The sequence below is a fragment of the Nipponia nippon genome, unplaced genomic scaffold (genome assembly GCF_047370975.1).
Source record: "Nipponia nippon isolate SJK-2023a ecotype South Korea unplaced genomic scaffold, ASM4737097v1 scaffold_6, whole genome shotgun sequence".
In the NCBI taxonomy this organism is placed as follows: domain Eukaryota; kingdom Metazoa; phylum Chordata; class Aves; order Pelecaniformes; family Threskiornithidae; genus Nipponia; species Nipponia nippon.
In genome coordinates, this window is record NW_028262380.1 from 82,434,944 (window position 1) to 82,458,375 (window position 23,432).

The 23,432-nt window shown below is 48.5% G+C and overlaps 1 protein-coding gene across 3 annotated transcripts in view; it reads right to left on the reverse strand.

Annotated features, from left to right (window-relative positions):
- Positions 1–23,432, reverse strand: part of ADAMTS3 (ADAM metallopeptidase with thrombospondin type 1 motif 3) — a 127,166-nt gene that overhangs the window by 86,652 nt on the left and 17,082 nt on the right. For all 3 annotated transcript variants that reach the window (XM_087737345.1, XM_087737344.1, XM_087737343.1), the window contains exon 4: positions 225–381. In XM_087737345.1, coding sequence (XP_087593471.1) covers positions 225–381 — 157 coding nt within the window. The remainder of the gene's footprint in view (positions 1–224; positions 382–23,432) is intronic.

A 23,432-nucleotide genomic window follows, 5' to 3' on the forward strand; every position in this document is an offset into this window, starting at 1 on the left:
TTGCAACGTTCCTCGATGAGAACGCTTCGTGGCCGAGTTCTCTTCTCCTAGATGAAAGCACGCGTGTGCTGCTCTCGGCAGAGAAACCGCTTATGTGACTGACGGCGTGTTTCAGCAAAACATTGAAACGCATCCTTGCAGTCAAAACTGCCTCTTTCAAAAGCTACCGTAGGCTAGAGTCGTCTGGAACAGATGTGTAACCAATGAACACAGGGGTACTGTACCTTCTGTATGGACGTCCGGGAGCACGTCGGTGGGGTGCTGCACTACAGCTGACCGCCTGTACACCATGTGGATTCGCCCCTTTTCCTCTTCCATTTGCTTTCCTCTTTCCAAAGGCTCAATGAAGTATTCATCCTTATCAGTTCTTATCATTCCAGCCTGGTGAGGAAGAGAGAAAGCACACCAATATGTCATTTGAGAGCCTGAAGACCTGGCCTGATGCTTTAAAAACAAATACCAAAAGGGGCGAAGCATAAAACACTCGGCATATTACTGTGCTGTAAGACTCAAATTGCCGCCGCGTTTCCTTTGCGTGGAGTTCTTGCCAGAGGCGTTATCCCTCTGCGCTCCGGGGACGTTCATCTGGCTGAGGCCGCTGCTCAAAGGCATCAAGAGAAAATCCGGTATATGTACGAGAGACGTTACCTCTTCAAAAACACAACTAAGACCAAAGTCATATAGGAGTTTACCATTTGCACGTTATGCGCGGCTATTTTGTGATCCAAGCACGGCGCGCTGAGCACTGCGTACTGCAATCTTCTGCTAATCCCTCTCCCATACACATCTCAACCCCTTACGGCTCAGGCCCTTCATTTGACTTCATTAAAACCAGCAGAAGCCACATGGTTTCCTACTTCCATGAACACACACTGTTCCACCCTGTAACTACGAAGCTATCGACAAGTCTTCAAAACCCGTTCTCTTTATGTCTTCCGCCTGCAAAAGCTGCGGGACAGGTTTGCAGACAAGGCAGATTTATCCCCGTGATTACCACAATTAAACTCACCGCAGTAACTCACACCTGCGTAAGTCCAGTTTAAGGGAAGAGAGACTCACGCTCAGGAGGAAAAATTTCTTTGCTGGCACTCGAATATAAATCACAGTAAGTCATGGTGAAGGAAATCTGGCAATACGCTCAAGGAAACAGTCACTTCAAAAATCCTGCTGTATCTAAGGGCAGCAAGACTCAACTTCTTCCAGCGAAAGCAAGAGCATCATGTAGGGGAAAAATGGATGCAGAGTATGTGAAAATACTGGCAAACACCAACGGGAGACGTGTTTTGAGGAATCTACAAGTTATTATCAAAGACACGAACGTACAAAACATGAATGAGGCGCGAGCTCTGCTCAGCCACGAACAGGTTGCAACCAAGGCACGTGAAACCTCCTGTTCTCGTCCCACCTGCACCAGATCCACGGGTGAGCTTAGGTCTTGCACACACACATATATATATATATATATATATATATATATATATATATAGATAAATAGATAGATAAGAGGGCAGGCTATACCTTCAGTTACAGCTGCCACTCGCTCGCTCTCAGCCGAGCGATGCATCGTTTTTTTCCATAAACCAAAGAATCCCCTACCGGAGAGCTCAGTTACCGTAACGCTCTAACTAGAGATTTCACTGCACCTATGGTAGGAATTACAGTTATGGCGTTGACTGCAACCATAGACACACACAAAGCATGAACCAAAAATAACCAACCCAAAAAACCCCAGAAAAAAACCCAAAGGAGATGATCCTGACAGTTCTGCGAACGGCTCCGGGGCCTGCCCAGCCCCGCTGGAGGAGGCACGGTTGCAATCCTACGCTCCAGCTTTGAATGCCATCAAACTTATTTATGGCAATGCTACACACACTGCTATTTTTCATTTTTCTTTAACAAATGGAGATTATCATAGTCCAAGCTTAGTTAATGTGTCAAATACAAGTAGGCAGAATTATGAAGGTATATGACAGAGTATAAAAATGAGTATTTTTATGAAAATATCCAAAATGTCACAAACAGTAGTTCAGCACAAGCTTTCCGTGCTCTCTCTGTTTTCTTACATCTACGCTCAAATTTTCATTTAATGAATTTCTTCAAATATTGGCTAAACTACCTGAAACTAAATACTACATTCTTCCTTTGTTTTCCTTACGTGAGTAGCCATACCAAGCCAGATTTTTGATTGGAATAACTCAAGTCAGCATCACAAGTCAGTTTTTCATGTGGCTAGTACGCATAATTAGACTGGGAATTAACAAGTCCCCGTTGCATGTTAAGGGCTTACTTGCTTGCCATTTTTCTGTGCAAAACTAAGTTTTGTATTTACCGTTGCTACGTTACCGCTGTAGGCCTTGTCTTGGCATCACAATTTTTGTGTAAATAACCCGTTTTCTGGGGAGCCGCTGCCTGCGAGCCGAAAGCAGTGCTATCCGACAGCAGCGCTCCGTGCAAAAGTGAAGCTTGGCTGCGCTTTCCAGCTTCAACCTGTATGCTTCTTCTTGTCTGCGTTACGTCTACGAAGAGCCACAATTACGTTTTTGAGAATGGGTGTGCCTGGCTGCAAAAGGAATATAAGAATAATCTGCAAGCATCGAGTACGGTTTCCACTTTCGCAGCTCTCCGTGAAACGCCTGGACAGACCTAACACATTCCACCCCCCTTAAGCCACAACCCGCTGCCTGCTCCTCAAAAGCCTCCCGACTTCGCAGATGCTCATAACCCGGCCGTGCTAATGCGAGACGGGAACGGGCGCTATTTTAAAAGTCTAATTACTCGTTAAGAGGAACAGTCCCTGAAGCGAACACCCCATTTCACCTAAGCGTGCTAAACTAATCACACAGGATCCCGTCCTGCCCCTTTTCCAAGCCGGATCCCGCTTCAGTCAGACCGGATCTCATACCCACCTTTTTTTTCTTTTAAAACAGTTTTTCTGAATGATAATTTATACAGACATAAGGTGTATCTCTTCCTTTTGTTCATCTTCCTGGTAGCGGCTAACCCCACCGATTTCAGTGGATTTAAACCGCGCCGAGGGGATTTGTGCCCATAATCACAACACAATTTCTCCGCAAAATTTGGGAGCTGAAGGGCTGGATGCCAACCGGTCGTCACCAGCCCGGGGTTCCTCGAGAGCAACGCCTCCGCAGATCCAGCGCGAGAGCGAGGATCGGACCTCCAGCACGGCTCGCAACCGAGCAGGAGTTAATTAAAACCAGGCACTGTCCGACGGCTCAGATGGCCCGAGGGCTGCGGGCGACAAGAAGAGTGTTCCCCACAGGCCCAAGAGAGAAAGGAAGGATTACAACGGAGAGCGGGCGACTGGTTTCATAGCCAAGGGCCAAACCCGAACGAAAAATCCCTTCCGTGCCTCTTAGCCTTGTTTTAAGTTTTGCTTCGTTTGCAGGTATGATTTGGCATCACCTGCGTGGAAGCCGAATACGTTTCACGTGCTTTTGAGTAATTAATTTGCCCACGCTTTTGAGATACTCACCCTTGCTTTGCTTCACCGCTACAGTAAGCGGTACAAATATCACCAGGCGCTGTCTGACGCTTAATACCTATGAGTTAAAATTCCTAGAGCAGAGTTACCTTACAAAGCATGTTGTAAACGACAGCAGACAAATTTTTATCAATATTTACATTTTTTTCCTTTTATCGGAAAGCGAGATTTAGAATCAACAGGGGCAGATTTGGTCCATTTAAACAAGCACGAATGCAGAACCCAGCTTGCTTTCCCTTCTGACTCCCCCCCCAGATTTCATCAATAAAAAGAGCTTGAAATTTTCCACGTGAATGGAGAAAGAGGAGCAGAAGCAGGTATTGCGTTTTCAAGTGCATCTTCGCTGCGCGCCCTCCGGTCAATCCCGCATTTTCTCTCCCAGCAGCAAGCAGGTGTTTAGGGCACATGCTTTTACAGGCTCACTTGGAGAAAAGACTGCGGTGGATTTTCAAGAAAGAAGCACGCGGTGGAAATTTTTTTTTCCACAAAAGCACATTTATGGAGCAATACAGGAAAGCATAGTCTGAAATCTTGGAATGCTATTAATTTTACTACTTTTTCTTATAAATTAACCATGTTCAAAGTTTCCATCAACTACAGGAGGCAGTTTGAAATCTGCGCTTCTGTGAAGTTTATCGACAGCTGTCCTCATCACTATTAATTTGTGAAACCGGGAACGCGACAGAACTACCAAGAGCGAAAAGAAGCCTTTGTGGCACGGCGGCTGGAAATAAACCCGCCTGTTCCCAGCACCATTTCAACCCCGACCGAGGCTCGGGGGAAGCGGATTAACTTCCCAGCTTTCCTATAGACTCGCTTCTCCCATGTTTAAAACCGCAGTAAATCCCCCTCCCCGGAGGGGGCACAGGGAAACCTGCCGAAGGTCTGTCCAGCGCCTTGCGCGCACCCACCCTGCGGCCTAATATCGATTATCGTCTTTAAACGACTCGCGCCCATCAACGCGTTTCAGCCCTGCAGCTCTTCTCCTCCTCCTCGATCCAGAAGTAACGGTGCAGAGCAAACCGAGGGAAAACCTCGCCACTGAACTGAACTGATGCAGGAGCAAGTCCTGCCTGGGTTCGTAATAAAAGGTAACTGGGAGCAAGGCCAAATCGAGCCTGGCCCAGGCAGCCCACCTAGGAGGGGTCCCAGAGGACCGCAAACGGTGCGTGCTTTGCTGGACAACCCACGGACAAAGCAAAACCTGGGAAAAAGCGAGTTTTTTTCCAATTGCAAAAAGACACAGACAATAATAAGGGAATTACGAACAACGTAAAGCCTTGAGAAAATAACCTACAAGGGCAGGTTAAACTAAGGAATCGCTTACTGAGCCAAAATCAACAGCGTTTAAGGGGGGAACGTGATTCCGTATAAACACGCACGGGGTACGAGCGGCAGGAGAGGAAAGAACCATTCATTCCGAGAGCACAACAGGGAACTGTGGAGCGACCATTAACAGTGGAGACATTTAACTTCAACGTTAGCCTAAACGTTACGGGTGGGATTTTCAAAAGTATTTTAGGAAGTTGAATGCCCCGCTTCCAGCGGTCTGCAGTGAGGGCAAGTCATTTAACTCTCAGGTGGGTTTTGAAAAGCCCACCCTCCGAAGTCAGAAAGCGAAAGGGTTTGTTTAGCAAGGCAGAAGATGACGCCGTCGGCCGTTACCAACCCAAGGGCTGCTAACGCCTGCACCCGGTGTCACCGGGGAGTAGGAGACGCTTTGGGTTGCTGCCGTCTACAGAGCATCTATTTTACCAAATAAACCTACGACAGAACATCCCCATCCTACCTGTCATCTCACGTTTGATGCAACGAGGCCAGCAGATGCTCTCATTTTTTGATGCAGTCTCCGCTGCCCACCTCTATCCCAAGTTCTGCTTTTTTTCCCTTCTCACTGTCCTCTGACAGACTGGACGTGGTGCCCCCAAACACGAAAGCTTCTTTTTCTCATGCAGCTCCCTCTAAAAAACAGTCGTTTGCCTAACTGCCTATGAAAAAAGCTTGACAAGATGAGGTTTCTGAAGTGCCAAGACCTCCATCTACTGTACTCATCACTCACCTCTTACTCTTCCCACCTCCTCTCCTGCCTGTATCTGCTCCCTCCTGTCTCTCCCTGAACTCCGTGAGCTCTTCGCAGCAGAAGCTGGCTTCGTCCAGCACGGTGCCTGATCCACCAGTATAAACCAGTATACACCTCCCTGGTATAAACCAAATAAACCACAGGCACGCTGTCAGTTGAAACCAGGTATTGCATGTATCTGCATCTGTATACGAACGCTAGAAAAGAACACCGAATGACCAAAGAGATGCGACCACAATGATTCAAGAGTAAATCCAAGTGTGTGTGCTACAGTACCAGCGACCATCGGACCCTCTAACGCCATCCGAGCGAACTGGTTTGATGCTAAAGGAATTGCAAACACAGTCTTTGACACGCCGGGCATGCGAATAAAGCGAGGTCTGTAGCAGGAGCACCATCGAGCACCAATTCACAGACTTTTCTGTCGTACAGCAGTGGCCAACGCAGGCTCCGAGGGAAGGAGCAGAGCAAGCAAGACACAGCGCGGTGATCCTCCCCCTGGGCTGCAGCCGAGGAGCGTTCTCAGCGGGAAGCCGGGACGGGCGGGATACCTCGCGCCGCAGGGCGAGCCGGCTCCTGGGAGCAGCAGGGCCAGGACAACCACAGCTATGCAGGGCTGGCTGCCTGGCACGCTCAGTCGAGCGCCACTTAACCTCACCGGCATGGAGCGCGTACGGGAGCAGGGTGACCGAAACCGTGCTGCTTATCCAGAGGTTCATCAGAAAACACCAGTATGATCATTACCAAGAGAAGAGGGCGAACAGCGGCTTCAGTGACCACGTGTCATGCCAGCTCCTCCTGGGACAGAGTTAACTCTCCCGTTTTCCCTACAGATCTCCAGCTGGCCCTGGCTCCGACAGCGGCTGTTGGCTGCAATTCCATCAAGCGATGCTCAGAGCCAGCCAACTCCTGACGGACACGATCCAGCAACGTTTAGGTCTCAATCAAGAGCTCGAAGTTGGTGGCGGTGGGGAAACACAAGGAATCTTAAAGGATAGCAGGGGGAGCAGCTCTCCGTTTTTCTGGTTGGCCTGTTGAGGTTCAGGATGCGTTTCCCCAACGTTATTTGTAAACGAGCAACTAGGTGACGCGGCCGCCGGTCACGCGGAGATCCCTCTCCGCGCCGCCAGCGAGGGTGACACCAGCACCGCGACCCCGAGGAGCTCTACATACTTTCATCTACAAGGGTTTCTGTGCTGTCTGCTTCCATATCACTAAAACCGTATACATTTAAGTAAAAAGACATTGAATTATAGCTAAAGACTAACAGGTTCAACTATTCTCCATTGACTCAAAGGCAGCAAGTGCACGATATAATAACTATTTTCAGTAAAAAATGCTTTCATTCCAATGTTTCTGTGGCTTTGCTATTATTTTTATCTGTGTATGCACTTATCTTCACAATAACGTATTTCGGCTAGTATCTGTATTTTGAAAACCCTGCATGTCCGTAAGACACAATGAATCCACCACAGAAAAGGTAATATTATCAATTACATTTTTAAGCTGCCCTTCGTGCCTTTGTACTACAAAGAAATATTTTTTAAGAGGTTGACATGATACTCTGGGGAACCGAGGCATTAATTAACAGCTGTTTCTCCTAAGCCAGCTTTGAACAGCGAGAGAACTGAACACGCAAGGGTGCTTTAAGCCCATCGGAAACAGGATATTGCAATATCTGCGAATTGCGACACGGCTGCTCCCAGGCCCGCGTGGCACGCGTGGGAGTCAAGCGTAAAGAGCAAGAGTTCTGTTGCCAAGCTGGTTTTGCAGGCTGCTCGCGTCAGGTTGCTCCCTCTCTCTCTCGTGTTTTGGTTTTTTAAAAATATCTTCCTTTTTTTACTTAGGCGAGAAAGAAAAGAGATCCCATCCTTGAACGTCCCTCGCGAGGATCAACCGTTTCTCACGCCACACCTGCTCTCCGTGCTCTATTCACGCTTTTCTAACCAACCCCTTGGTCACCCCACTTGTTCCACACTTTAAAACTCTGATTTTTATTCGTTTATTTTTGTATTTTGTCCTTTCGTCCTTTCCACCTAGAAACTAGGAGCAATATTTAAGTGCTTTTCTGGCAGTTCACGGGGATTACATATTTAATCTCTACCTTTTACAAACTGAGGACAAGCGGCGCTGCGGTCAATCAGCCACGTCAGGCCGGCCTCGGCGCTGGGGAAGGGCCCGCCAACGCTGCCCTGCGGCGCACGCAGTGCTTAACGGGGGCCTTCAGAGGACCGACATCCAACGCCGCTCTCGCCTGACAGCGGCGGGCGCGCAGATACGCTACACGCCATGCTGCCTGGCTTTGCGTTCCTCTGGAAGAGCTCACGCTCTTGGATTAAACGCCGCCTTCGCCTGCTTTCAGTTGCTTGTATGAAGACGCAGAGCCTTTGCGCTACGGTGAATACAATAAATGAGGAGTTCAAATCCTTCACGGTATCCTAAAATAAAATGTTTACCTATTTGACGTGGCTTTCTTGCAACTAACCGTTATACAGGCCTTTAGCAAAGCGGTACCTGCTCCAGCTGAGTGCACGACAGACCTGTTTCATCTGCACCCGGGGCAGAAAACTCGACCACCTAAAAGAAGTCAGTCGTCCCACCTGTAATTGCACTGCACCGCGAGGGATACGTGATCAGTATAGCTTCGCTGCATCCCCCTGCGCAAGAACCTTCATTTATATTACAGGTACCTTTTATCTGGCTTAGGAGATGTACACCCTTCTGTACCAGCGATCTGGCAATACCACATACTGTCTCTTTAACGTGAAGGTTTGAAACAGGGGAGATGAAAAGCTTACAAAATGGAAATTTAACATCACATTCAAGGCTCTACATTCGTCTCTAAATGGAGCAGGCTGTCAATAACAGAAGAAACAGATGAATAAGCAGGCCGGAGTTTGCTCAGCAGCAGGAAGTTGTCTGTATGACGTGGGGCCGCAGCAATAGTCCTCGGTAAGGAAGGAGCAAAACTACGTAAAGAAGAAAATCAGCAATAAGCGCAGGGGTCTGAGGATGCAAAAATCACCTTCCCTCTAGAAGAAAGTTCCAACTTGGGACCCTTCAGTAGCATGCAGGTGCAAATACAGAGTAATCAGAATGGGCTATGTAGTTGGCCCCTACCTAGCAGGGAAGTGGAAATGAGAAGAAGGTAACTGCTCTCACCACAGCACGCGTGGAAGCAGGCATGCATAAAAGAGCCAGACAGTTACCTTCCAGTCTGAGGACAGCTAAGAATTCAGTGGGAAAAGGGAAAACTGTCTGCCCAAGACAGCCACCCCTGTTTCAGGGGAGAGACTATACTCAGGAGGGTCGATCTGCTTGCTTAGAAGAACAAGATGTAAATCCAATGGCTGCAACCAACATAGGCAAACACAGTTTCGTCTGCAAGATGTACGCCAAGACTCCCAGAGCCCGCGACAGTTCAGATCAATTGCCACCGGCGTGCGAGCAAAGGGACTGTCACTACCCAAGGTCAGGAGAGTAGGGCCCAAACACACCCCGGTCTGTGAAATTACACACCTCACCGCTCTACGCGCGGGTACGGCAGCTATAGAGGATTGCAGCTTGTGTTCGAAGAGGAAACAAGCCCGCTTAGAAAAAGGCTCCTCCACCATCTTGACGTCTGTCCTTCAAAACAGAGAAGGAGACTCTTCTCTCCCGTGACAAAGACGGGGCCTCCCAGCCTCCGTACCGTCAGCGCTGCACGTCAGCCCTCCGGACTCCCCCGCTGCGATGGCCATCAACCCAAACCCAAGACGTTGCTCCACGTGGAGCAGCGTAGGCGACGGCGTCCTTAGACACGCGGTCTCTGAACGAAAGGAAAAGAAGCGGGATACTGGCAGCAGCACGTCAAAGAAAGAATCAAGACAAACAGCAACACGTTGTCCAAGCTCGCAAAAACACAAAAGAATTACTCTCCTCCTCCTCGAGATTTCTCCACATTTTTTTTTTTTCCCTTCCATTCTTCAAAGCATGAGCTGGGGGCAGAAGAGGGCTTTATTTCACTGGGAGAAGCTGAGTATCGTTCTCTCTCGTGAAGACCAACAGAGGTGCTGTATACCGAAGAGGGACGCTGTGTACGCCAAGTCTACTCGCACCTTCCGCCAGCGTTTTCTAGCAGTCCCCAAGGCGGACTCCCAACGCCCTGGTTTCCCACACAGTAACTAAAAGAATCAAGCGCCACGCATGCCTTAAAAATGAAATGCAGAAACACGTATGGCATCCCTAAGCGTCACAATTGGGATATCTGAATCTATTCTCACTTCGGGCCACAAATCGCTTGTTTGGCTAGTAACAAAATCCCTTAACAGATTCTCCGCGCGCGATAAGTTAAAATGAGAAGGTTGCTTGCGCTGACCCGAGTAGTTTCAGCTAGCATCGTCATTTATTTCACCCTCCACCAATGCCGACCGAGCCAGAACCGCAGCAAAAGGGCTCGACCGTCCAACCAACACAAAGCTGCTGCCTCCCAGAAAATGCTTGCTTCTGACCATTCTATCAATGACACGGGAAAACGTTTCCAGGGCTCCCCCCCGCCCCTTATTTCTCCCTTTTTCCTCGTTCGACAATCGCAGGTGGCTGACAGCTCTATCCTGCCGCTAACTCAATAGAAGCCCTATTGAAAAGCATCAAGAGCTCTGTGTTCCCTCAATTTAATATCCCAGCACCAGCCAAGCAGACACCGCACCCTGCCAAGACAAACATATGGGACTTGGCAGAAGGGGAGGGGGCAGTTTCTGGAGACAGCCCTCCAGTCTAAACTTCTTAAGGACTCGACATAAACATGCTTTTATGAAAAAGGTGCTGCCTCGTCTAAAAACACAGATTCAGCGCAAAAACACTACTACCTTTCACCCTCTCTGTTAGTTTAAGGTGTGTTCAGTTCAATGACTGTGCAAAACCTGCGTCACGGCTACCTGCTGCTCGCTTTTTTAATCCAGAGACGAAAACTTTTTGGAGCCGCACCGAACACTGGTTGATTTATTGGAAGAAAAAGAAAAGCAAAGAAGGATGCTTTGCCTGCAGCACGTTTCCCTTTGCCCGCCTCCACTGAAACAGAGCTAAAGCGCTGGGAATAGATTCCAAGTTTCCTACGCGCGTAGCCCCAGGGTTGTACCTTCAATTCACTGGGCGGATATTATTTCTCCTGCCACGTGGGATCCGTATTTTGTCAAGAATCGACTGATTCTCTGGGTTTCTTCTTCAAAAATATTCTAGAAACTTCTGAAGTTGTAGAGTTCGCCCCACTATGCCCCCTCTTCACTTGGTGACTATCAACCAGAGCGTTCTTCTCCAGCATTTCTTCACGCACCAAGTATGCATCTCTATTTAGGTACAAACACATGACGAGATGCCTCCCGCGGCGTTATCTCACGCTAGCTCAGCGTGACGAGCGCAGGCGGTCACCTCGCAGTACGTGGACCGCGTCTTTTCTCAGCCTCTGCTGCCAACAGGCACCCGATCTCCAGGATCGGGCAGGCAAGCTGGCCCCGCGCCTGAGCAAGGCAGCGCCCTGCGCGCACCCCTTGCTCCGCGGACAGGGACCCACGCACCCCAGCACGGAGACAGGCTGGGGGGCAGCATGTTTTTGAGAGACTTAAGGATATAAATGAACAAAAACAAGCACAACTTTTCTACTCACACACATCAGGGCTAGGTACCTAACCTGGCAGGATAATTCATGTGGCTCTTTTGTTTTTTTTTTAGCGGGCATGACTGTTGACTCCTGCAAGAAAGCATGAATTGGGCTGGGATTTTGAAAAATTATTCCAGTAGATCCCTTGCTGATGCCTAGCTGCAGCCTGTTTGCAAGGGGCCTTTCTGTCTGCCCCGTGACGCCGCAGGGACGCAGGGCTGTGGCTGGGGGAAGGCCCGCCAGCTCCTGGCGACACCGCAGACCAAGAGCCGGGTTGCATGAGGCGTCGCAGTACCAGCAGCCCATCCCTGACGCCCCTTCTTGCCAGGGCAAACCGGAGGGGCGAGTTACCCGAGCGAATGCACCGTGTAAAGCATGCACATCAAGTGTCACATCTGCTAAATAAATACTGGGGGCAAGCCATCGCCTTGCTGGAATTGCTGTGGATCACTGGACCTCCACAGCCAACTCCTGACACCCATAGGATACAGGAGTCAAATTTTAGCAAAGAACACATCATACGAACAAAACAGTAATAAAAAAGGAATATCAGGGTACAGTCTACCACTAAACAGAACTGGCAAACAGAAGCACATTTGCATGGTCCTGTGGCTTCATTTCTTAACCTAGCATGGATGCACAGGTATTGCTCTCATACTAAAGCATTTCTATCATCCACTGGGGTTCCAATCTGTTACAGAACACCTACAGATACCTTTCTGACAGCACAGACACATTCTCCTGCTAGATAAAAGCTTTGGTAGATACAGAGTCTCCTTTTCCAGCTCCCCCAAGCATCGTTTTGCAGTCGGTATCCGCAATATCAGTGCTCGGCACCAAACAAGAACGATGAGCTCGGCCGTCCGCACAACACCCTCACAGCCCACGCCATCCATCTCAATTCAGCGAGTCTTCTGTGGGTAGATGGAGTCGAGCAATTTCATATGTACAAACGGGTCCCGTCACCTATATAAAAACCACATCTGGCAAACCAGGGAAGAATTCCCCTGCTGCTCGCAATGCTACTGAGAGATTGGTCATGCCTACCTGCTTTCTTCTCTTTTTCTATTTATTCTGCTTTCTGTAGTTATTGCTGGCCTAAATTCCATAGGTCAACGTATATAATTAATCAAAATAAAGGGAAAGCAGTCAAGCATCACGCTTTTTCTTCTATTTATGACACTTCCAAGTAATTTAGACTCAGCGATCTCTATTATTTTATCACAAGGTTGTGTACAACATACACTACTGATCTGATAAAAGTGGCTACAGATAATTTTAAAATGACGTAAAGCACAGAGAAGATTTGATATCAATATCGAAAGCTTACCAAATGGCCCATAAATGGCATTCATTTCCAATTCCAAGCAATTACACGAAACTACAAATTTTCTCTTCACCTCACTAAAAACGCAAAGAGAGAAGCGCACCCAAAGAGAAAGGCGCAGGCCATCGCTCTGCCCCCAGCGCGCGTCGCTGCAAGCTGCTATCGGCACTGCAGCTGCAAGAAAAGCAACCGGTTGCTCTGCCTGCGGGCCAGACGGCGGAGCCGGGGGGCAGCTCCGGGGCGGCCCCCGACCCCGCCGGGACCGCCGCTCCTCGCTGCTGTGCAGCCTGGGCAAGTGGCGTGCTCTCTCAGGAACGGGTGCCGGCATGAGCTGGCCGCGCGGTTTCAGTAGGCTTAGAAAAACGAAGGTGGCAGAAAATTAAATGGACCACGTGGGCAAACAGCTGGAAGGAGTTAGAACAGCACGGATACGCAGCCGCGCTCTTCGACGCTGATCAAACAACTTCCCTCCAGCGTTTGCTTGTGCAGCTGAAAGCATGACATACCGGGATTTTGACAATACAGATCTAAACGCGCTGCCACCACATGAAGTTAGGAGCAGACCAAGGTACGTGCCGAACAAAGCCATCTCGGCAGGAATTTGCGAATCCAGGAGACAGCACCACCAACCAAGGAGGGCTTCCGACGCCTGCGATGGCCGGGGCCGTCCCCAGGGACCCGGGGTGGGCGACACGTCGCTTCGAGGCTGCCGCCCGCGCCGCTGGCGGAGCCCGCTTCTCCGTCGCCTGAGGGGATCCAGGCCCCTGCCGCGGGCCGTCTCGCAGGGCTGGCAGGGAAGGGGAAAAGCCGTCCAAAAGGACATACTTCTCTCGCTGCACATCTTCTGCATGTTAAAGTATTTACGGCCTCGACATACTTGGCATATAAAAAAATACTACACATTAGAAGAATGCTGGAAAAAAGTAATATGGCAACGCTCTGCACATTTTGAGAAACAGATGTTATTGATACAGTTGCTGGGGGCCGAGAGAGGAGGCCTGCAGATGAAACCCGTTACCCCATGGATGGGCCTCCAGCCCCACGGACCCTCTGCGGCTTCGGGGGCTGCGGGCAGGCGCCGCGGCCTTGAGGCAAAGCATCCCTGCTGGCCGGCTCCTTCGGCACCGGCACCCTTTGAGCCACGGCTAGTACGGCAAGCAGGAATTCGACAGCTCGCTTTTCCTCTCTGCAAGATCAATGTGACATCAAATCCATGTTGTATCGCATGTTTTATCTACTACAGAACTCCTGGCAATGCATTTCAGGATTAAAGCAAGAGCTCCTCAATCATTTTAGCCTCAGTTCTCGAAGGCTATTAAACACAGACGGCATAGAGCAGCGTTGGCACTTTTTTAAGAAAAATCTTAAGAGTGAGATAGCATTGATTTAAAAACATTAAACCCAATTCTGAATCAAGTGAAATATTCAAACAGTACACATGGCTCAGGTTTCACAGCCAGCTGAATTATTCCCACAGCACAAGTTTGTGACTAATCACCTAATACCAGACTTTTTAAACAAAAAAAATCTTCTGCCGCTACAAAGGAAAATATTATTTGTTCAACTGAATACCAGGACGAAGATTCAGAAACAGGATGAAAACACAGGAATGTTTAATATCCTCCTCCAAACTACGGACACAATTCAGGAATAAGAAGCGAAGACGCACTCATACCAAAACACCGAACGTCAAGCTGACCAGAAACAATACACTCATTTCCTTAAGTAAGGAGAGGTCTTCCGGTGGCTACCAAACCCGTGTTAAATACAAAGGTGATCTCCATTTCAAACACATCTAACACACTCGGAGTAAGCCGAGTACTAAAAGCATCGCCATGAGATCACCGCTCCAATTGGACACCACGCTGTGAGAAGTCACCTTGTCAAAAGCCCCGCACAACCGGCCATTCTGCAACGCAGCAGCACAGTAAGAACTAAGAACACAAGGAAGGAACCGTGATCTCCAAATGGCCCATTAATACAGTAAAAGATGAACTAAATAACACGAGAGAATAGAGAATGGAACGGTATGAATTCGCATCGGAAATACGCAGTGTCTTTCACGTCTGTTTTCAAAAATGAGGTCTTTTGTCAGTGGTCAGTGCCATGATGAACCTAAAACACAGCAGAAACAGTAGGCTTGAACCGAGACAGACCTGCCTCCAAACCTACAGCCCGGAGCAATCACGGACTCCTCGGCCGGTGGCGAGAATCTCTTGGCGAAACGCGTGGCCCCCAATCAACACGATACCAGGTTGGATAATAAAAACGGAGCGATGTTCCCGCAAAAATGTGCAACCGCGTTTAAAACGTACAGTACTTAAAATTAAAACGACTCTTCGTTAATCTCTGTACCCCACGTGAGAGCAGAATCCCTCCCCGGAATTTCGGCTGGCTCCTCCGAGGCACTGAAGCCCTCTCAATACGCTAACTGATGCGCCGCCTTAAGGAGCAAAAGGCATTCAGAAGAGCCACCGAACTAACCGATATTCTGTGCAATTTGCACACAAGAAAAGAAAATGGCCCCATAGGATTGGGTCATTGCGCAGGACTGAAATGAAGCTCTTCAGCCTCCTCTATAAACGCACAAAAGAAAATTCCTTTATGCTGAAATTTCTCATGCTTGGTTTTAGTTGTTTTCTTTGTTCCCCTTTCAGAAAGCCTAAGAAAAATGAATGGAACCCCTTAAGAGTTACATGAAAGCAAAAAGAAAAAACAAACTTTGGTTTTATGTGGAAAAATGCGTCTCTATTTTTTGTTCTTGGAAAACCTACACAGATGCATTTTAACGGCAAAGTGCCGTGCAAAACTGGCAGGCAAAACGCTTTGTCCTTAAAGAAGGAACTGTGGTTTTAAAATGTCAGTTATTAAAGACTGAGAAGTATGCATGGAACATGCTCAGTGCAGTCGAGCATCTCCCCGTGCCCAGCGTCTCTCCGTAGAAATATTTACCGAGTACAAGTTTTGCCTTTGTGGCAATGACGGGAGCTCTACGCTAGCAGCTCTTTCATGGTGAAACGGGACGGGCAACGGCAAAACTCGCTTCGGTGAAAGGAGCCAGAAGCGGGTGCACGGCAAGGAGCACCCGGGCCCTTGCCCACAGGTAAATTTTATTTGCACAGGGTTGGCAGTTCTTGCAGTAAACCTGGTGTTTTTGCAGCTCCTGGAGTCATGGGATTACGTGAGAGTCATAGCTTCCTCTAAAGAGCGGAAAGGAAAACAAAAGGCGAGGACATCTGACAGCCTTCAAAGAAGGAAAAATAAGAACTTCAAATCAAGTACTGAATACTCCAAAACTACAAAGCAATTAAAATAATCCCAAAATACAAACATCTCATGATCTGGAAGATGGGTAAAGGGACGCCTGAGGTCAGGAGCACCACGTCTATTACGGCACATAAAAGCAATATTTACCTGCTGCCCGTACCCAGCAGTCATGAACGCCGCCGCAGAATTATCACGCGTTACCAACGCTCCAGATACCGACGAACGCCGATGACCGCATTAAGCGATGCCGTGGTACCCGCGTGGCCCACCCTCCCCACACAGCATTCATTAGCTGGCTGGCCAGGTCCCAGGCCGCCATTTGCCCCATGAGGCGATGCCCTCTGCGGCACAGAGCGTCCCGCGCTGTCGAAGGCAGAGCCACCCGAAGGGCTCCAACGCCGACGCAACTCGACCGATGTAGGCACCTCAAGTCCTAATGCGCGGCCGGTGCGCACGAAGGAGACGGGGACCTCCCGCTTGGCACCCACCGCAAGTGCCAGCAGAAAGGCGCTTCAGGCCACCTTTTAGACTCCTCCCAACTCTCCTCTGATGCATTTATAAAGTAGGAATTCATTATTTTTTGCATCTTCTTCACGGAGTTGAGAGGCAAGCAGACTCGTATGGGGACTAAACTGTGTGCTGCTCCCTCCACAGCTGGCTGTAGCTTCTCTCCCCATGGAGCTCTTCTATAGGTCATTTCCACAAACTGTACAGAAGACTCATTATACAGCTCTGGACTATCAAGTGTGCTAACTCACGTGCTCATGACAAACAGTAAGACACTGGACAGCTTGGCTCAACCTTAATAAAGTCCATTTCCACAAGTACCGACTGACAGGGTTTGCTAATTTCTGTTGCAAAGAGCCCATAAATCAGCTTTGCAAAGCACTTGGCCTTTCACCGCAGTCGGAAGGGTGGCATTCACCGGTCCTTTGCTATGCAGGACGTCATGCTCCGGGCAGGCTACCCATGTAGATAACAAAGATGTCCCTACTGAAAAAGACTTCCAAGATAAAATAAAATTCAGTCAAAACTAAAACTAAAAAGTCAAATACATCGGTTTTCTGCTTCTTCTCTGACTTGTACCTGAGGAGATGACTGGTTTTAGTCATCTCCTCAGGTACAAGTCAGAGAAGAAGCAGAAAACCGATGTATTTTAGTCTGAATGGAAATATGCTGTTGATCAAAAGCTAGGAACTACCACTTCAAAGTACTGAAATGCCAAAGCTAGTAATATTTACATCAAACTCATTATTTTAAATCGATTGTACGTCTTTGTGCAAAAAAACCCGCGGTAAAATCTCTCAAAGGAAAAGTAGTTTTACACGTTAGTGATTCAGTCAGGCATAAAACAAGAAAGCCAAATGGCAGTGTGAGTTGTGAGAGCATAGAAAGTTAATTTACTGTTGCATGTTGCTGCTTTTAAAAAACAAAGTCAAAGTAATTTATTAAAGTTATCAGCCAAGTCGCAGAAGTTGTCTAGGAAAACTAAGTATCAGCTTAAAATCGAAGCAAAACCAAGTATTTCCCCCCAGTAACAGGAACAATAGTGCTGCGGCTTTACCCATCATCTCAGCAAGCTCCTGATGAAGCAGGAGGTCGAACCGACTGACTTGTGTTCCCATAGCTCCTTCGGAGCCTGAATCGGAGAGCGATGGCGAGAGTGATGGCGTGACCCTCCGAGAAAGCTAAGAACCCGTCTGCAGACGCCGAGTTCCTACGACAGACAAACCTACCTTGTCTGCCTTCCGCTTCGCCCTTCTCTCTCCATAACCCTGTGTGGTATTTTCTGTCCAGGCTTGTTTCTTGCCCCCTTTACAAACCTCAGACCGTGCGGCTCCGAGGTCAAATTCCAGATACAAGCAAGTACAGCACTGAATAAACAAGGAACATCAAAAAAGGCATTACTGAATATAGCTTCTGTATCTCTACCCTACAAAATGCAGTTTCAAATTCAGGACAAACTCTACAGTCAGTAAGAACCTTGAGAGAGGTTACAAGGATTAAGTTTTGAGAACATTGACTATTTCAGTATCTATTTACTTTCTTCCACCGAGACACATACTTTACCACATGTGATATGCGAAGGCAGAACGTGAATGAGAGCCTGATTCATGTGCGCTATGTGTGTTATCGAGGGTCCACAGGAGTTACACAATCTGGTTTTTATTTAATAAAACTATAAAAAAAGGTTTGTACTTAGTAATTTCAATAAGCTTGGGCTATTTTATCAACTGTTAGCTGTGAGCCTCCAGGGATTAAAAAAAAAAAAAAAAATTAAGTAGCTTTGGTAACAAAAAGCAACAATCCAGAAAGGAAATTATTTGTCAATCTGCCTTAAAAGCACTGTTTTGTGAAAAGGCATAGCCAAGACTAAAAGGTATGAGATCCAACAACAGCTCCGAAGCAGATACCCGGAGCAGCACCCGGTCACCGATGATCCGTTTCAGGCCATTTGTCACCACCTGCGCTAAGGCCGGGATGACTTGGCTCTTCGCCACGCGGACCGAGAGCTCTCCACCTCTGCAAGCGCGGCTCCTGCGTGCCGAGCAGGGCGGTAGGACTGGAGAGCCTCCCTCTTGACTTGGGAGCAGGTCTTCGCACGTTCAATAGCAGGCAGCCCTAAAGCAGCGGTACCTAGAGCGGAGAAGCTGCCAACAGGGGCAACGAGTAAATCCCCAGTTCTCGGCTTCGCAGCACGCTTCAGGCTGCTGTACCACCAGTGACTGCTTCTGCTCCTCGTCGCGCGAGGTAGAGTTATACTGACCTGTAAATAGCAGTTCGAGCCCCTAAATATATCGCTTGAAAGGTACGAATTACACATAAAACCACGCTCTGTCGTAATAATTTTTCAAAATCAGAAATAAACTATAAATAAAGGACTAGAAGTTGGGGCAATCAAAGCTGAGACATGCTAGTTTTATGAAGAGTCGGAGCTTTTCCATGCAGACTTTCTACAGCTGCCTGTTCCTAAATCCCCTTCTAGAGAAGATGACCTGACTGAAACACCTCCACGTTCAGCATTACCATAACCAGCGCGGCATAAAATTCAAACTGTCTGTTCTTCGCACCTCCGCCTAACTCACAACATACTGTGAAGTGTCTTAATTAACCCTCAAGTATTCTCTCCAATCTAGAAAGATAGGAAAAAAGAAACTAGTAATGGTGTTCGTTAGACTTCTTAGCATCGTCTTTTCCACTTGTGGCTATGTAGCACATGCGCATTTTGGCAAACCTGGGGTAGCTCGTAGTTCCCAAATCAAGCGTTTTGGGCTGTTGCTGTTGGACCTTCCAGAGAGGCCCTAGGGAGCCGCCAATGTGAAATCCTCCTCTTCTAAAGAGTTCATACACAACTTGGATTTCATTGCTTCAGGTCACTCGGATGCCAGCCTGGACTGACTTCATCTTCTCGTCTCCTTCCAAGCCCCCAAGATACCAGTTGAGGCAAGCAGCCTCCTCCTTGACCTTGCACCTCCTGGCTGCCCGGCACAGGAGCAGCCCTCGTCCCATCCGCTTGGCCTTAACGCTTCTGAACATCCAGCCGCCGAGGTACCAGCTACATCAGCTGGCGCAGCCACAGCTCATCCAGCCCTTGGCTTCTGAGGGACCCCTCGTTCGGGCAGAAAGGTTGGCCAGTTCCTTATGCAGATGGTCGTTCTGGAACTTCAACTTTCTCCAATCAGATGAAATATTACTCAAAGCCAGCTAAAAAATTACGCCTTTCCGTGAATTCCGGTTAAGGCTGTTTTTCTAGTTTCCAACCGGCGTTCTTTTCTATCGTAAAACAGCGTTACTTGCACTTTCTTCAAAGATGCGCTTTCAGGCAGGAGGTGACATTCACTGCTGCTGCTGCAGCAAAAGACACGCAGAAAGCCTAGGAAAAAAATCAATCCTAGCGAAGTGTTGCTGAGAAGACACAGCAGTAAACGGTCTTGGTGTCAGTCATCTTATCTCTCCTTAACTGAAGGATGAGGAATTATGCCGGACTGTCAAAACAGACGGGATTGATTCTACTTTCATCCTTGCTTTCAATTATTTGATAACCTGCTGCCACTCTCTCCTGAACAGAGAATAAATAGAGACCTCATTTTAAGACAAATATCAAAACTTTACTTTCAGTTACCAAAAAGTGTCTACAAATGCTTCCTCTGGGCCCATTCTGAGAAAAGCTAAACCACCTCCGCCTTATTTGAACGGGCACAGCTCAAGGGAGAAGACCACGAATGATCTCTGGAAACAGGGTTCTCCAAACCCGACAGAAATACCTGACAGGGATCCACCACGACACTAAAACGATGCCCTCCCCCGGACACAGCAGGGGCAAACCCCATCCCTTTCCAAAGGAGCCCACAGAGGAGAGTTTCCCCCGGCTCCTCCCAGTGCCTCCGCGGCCGGGGCCACAGATTATCCAGATCCCAGCTTGCAGCCCGAAGCCCTGATCCACAAAAGTTCTCCACTCGGGTAGAAGAAAGGCTTACTGCTCTCGTCCGCGGCTACCGCAGCTTACCCGTCAGCTGAGGAAAAAATGGGATCTCGCGCAGATTTGGAAAGAGCCTTTTCCCACAAGATGGGCTCTTTGCTACCAACCAAGGAAATCTCATTGCTGCCTCTGCCTCTGAAGGGACTGCCGGTCCCAAAACCTTCACAACAGTTGTGACTGGGTGATCCCCTAAGACGTGAAAAAGGCATGAGCTCTCCTAGCCTCTAAGCATTTGCTAAGTAGAGCAATGCTTGGCGGGACAAGGTTGGCCCCCTTTGCGGTGCCAGCAGGTGCTGAGGGCTTTCAGTTCTTATTAAAATTGGCCACGGCAGAGCAGGGGCTCAGCAATTCGCTCAGAACATGTTAACGGACGTTTATTACAATTTCTGTGGACTTCTTAAACATCTTACACGACAAATAGAAAGGCAGTAAGCGCAGCTGCAAATGTAGAGCAAGGGAACCGATTTGATGCGACGAAGGAAACCTTACGCATGCGCTAATTTTTTTCCTGTCCGTTCGCCTTATTTTTTTTCCCCAGAGCCCAACAGCTGTTTCACAAGCAGTCTTCGTCTGCAGTCTCTTCTTTTCTTACTGCTACTGTCCAGCTACTGCACTGCTGGTTGCCCAGAGAGGTGGAAGGTGCCCCATCCTTGGAAACATCCAAGGCCAGGCTGGACGGGGGCTGTGAGCAACCTGATCTGGTTGAAGACGTCCCTGCCCACGGCAGGGGGATGGACTGGATGGCCTGGAAAGGTCCCCTTCCAACCCAGAGCTTTCTATGATTCTACGATACTTCTGGAAGAAACGCCAATGAAACGAGTACTGAATTTCAATATGTTGCTATTCATGACAGAGGTTATTTAAGAAAAGCAAGTGCCAGGATGGGGACACTCAATATGGGCGAGTTTTTCAATCAGATACTGAGGGGACACCAAAGCCAGCACCGGTATAGCCAACTCCATCACACCCACCGCCGCCTCCGACAGGGACTGCGAAGCGTTCAGCACCCGCTCCTGCTCCTCCTGGGCTCTACGCAGTCTGGAAAAATCCAGTCTCGAGAGCAGACTCAGCGGTATTCCGAGGGTGAAATGCAGGGATAATGTTTTCCTTGGATTATACAGAAATAGGGCAACTTTCCTTTTTTTTTTTTTTTCTTCCCTTTCCTGTGCCGAGCACCCATACCACAGAAATGCTAGTATAGGTGTACTCCACACACAAGGGCAAAATTTATTTTCTGTTAAGATTAGCTCAAGAAGGGCTGTAAAACCACAACTGTCCTGCAGGGACACGCTGTTGGAATACAAACTCAAACCTGTCCAAACCCACGCATGAGAGATGTTTATTTTCCCATGTTCATAGCCATAAACAAGCATCCCTTTCATAGCTTAACCACCTTCCCGCCTCTGTAAGCTACTCCATCAGTGAAATGAAGGGTAAGCCAAGAAAGATGATAAGAACACAGTCATTCTGCTTTTTAAGACACTACACCTCCAGACAGGGACTGAAAATACACTGCTTCACACAGGCTTCCTTTCCTTAAAATATGCCACGTGAAAAATATTTTAAAATAAACCAAAAAAAACCTAGTAAAGGCTACGTTCAAGTTTAACTGCCACGCTACCGTGAGTCTCTCTCGCTATCAGGAACTCATACACGCAGCTATACGGGCACGTGCCCACGCCGCCGCCCTCGAACACCTGAGCGGGGAACCTGGAGGCCAGCAGCCGCCGCGGCGTTACTGGAACGGGGCGGGAGGACGGAGCCGGGAAGGGATCCAAGGGCAATTAAAGCACCAGAAATAATTGCTCAGTAGGTTTGTACTTTAAATACCTTCTTTTCTGCTAAAGCAAGGGATGCCAAGTTCTCTCCTGGGACAGAGGTGCAGCAAATGCATTTGTGGCGATGCAGCGCCTGTGTTAAAATGTGCAAAATGCAGCCAGTCCCAGGATCTTCACAACGGATACGGTGAACTTAATAAAACCAGGCTGGAACACTCCTCTGTATCTAAGACAGATACATACGTAACTTATCCAGTAGGTTTACGCACAGTTTAAATCTGTGTTATCTTGAATTTGCTTGTGCTGCTCAACAGACTACTCTGAAACCAAATGCACGCAGCATTAAGTGACGTGTTCAGACATATTTTACCTGGCTAATAATGTGGAAAAATTCCTAAGTACATTAATCTTCGAACGGACGTGCTGTTAAGTAAGAAAAACCTCAGTTCTCAATCAAAAATAACTACAAACTCGATTAAAACGGACATTTTTAAGTTGGCTGTTATTAAGTGAGCAGAAAAACTTCCCCCCCCCGGCTTTTTTTCTGATCAAGCATCACTTGCACCACAGCATAAATGAAAAAGGAACTTAAAGCATTTAATCTTTGGACAGGAGGAGAGCGTCGAGTCCCTTGAAAAAAGACTTGAAAAAACTCCGCAGCGTGGAGCAGATGCCCCGAGCGATTCCAACGCGGGGCTGCACACAACGCCTGGCCGGGGCCCCGGCGGGACCGCGGGGCCTCCAGCAGCCCCGGGTTTTGTCAGCGATCACGAGCCCCAGTTTTAAGCAAGGAATTGCTGTCATCGAAGTGCTGAGGGGGAAAACTGAGTTACTTCAAAGGTAGACTTCAAACACCTCGCTCCAGTCTGCTTACGGTCCCAGCTCTTGCTCTTTCCTTCTCCCCCTGGGAAATCACGCTTGGGGAAGGCTACTGGAGCGGAGGAAAAATAAAAAAATCTCAAGTTTGTCCATGATCCCTTTTTATGAGAAGGGATTTTCTCGCTCCCGATTCATACTCCAAGGCCCCAGAGATCTGTAACCCCTCTGCCGATGCTCCCCGGCAGTCCCCCCGCTCTCTGCCACGGCAGGAGCCGCCCTCTGGGGTACCATCTGCCGGGCGACAGGGACCACGGCGCGGGGACGCGCCATGTACTTCATCTCTTTTATTTATTTAACCGGATCAGGCCACACTCCCGGTTTTTCCTTACCCGGGATTCTTCTCGGCCCCTTTTGCAGAGGGAAGCAGCAGCGGACAGGGCTGCTTCTCTCCCTCTCCGTGCCGGAGGAGAAAGGCTCTTGCGGGAGGGATTGCTTCAGGCCAGCGAGACCGTCAGGCCTTTTGCTTTTGTGCTCCATTTTAAAA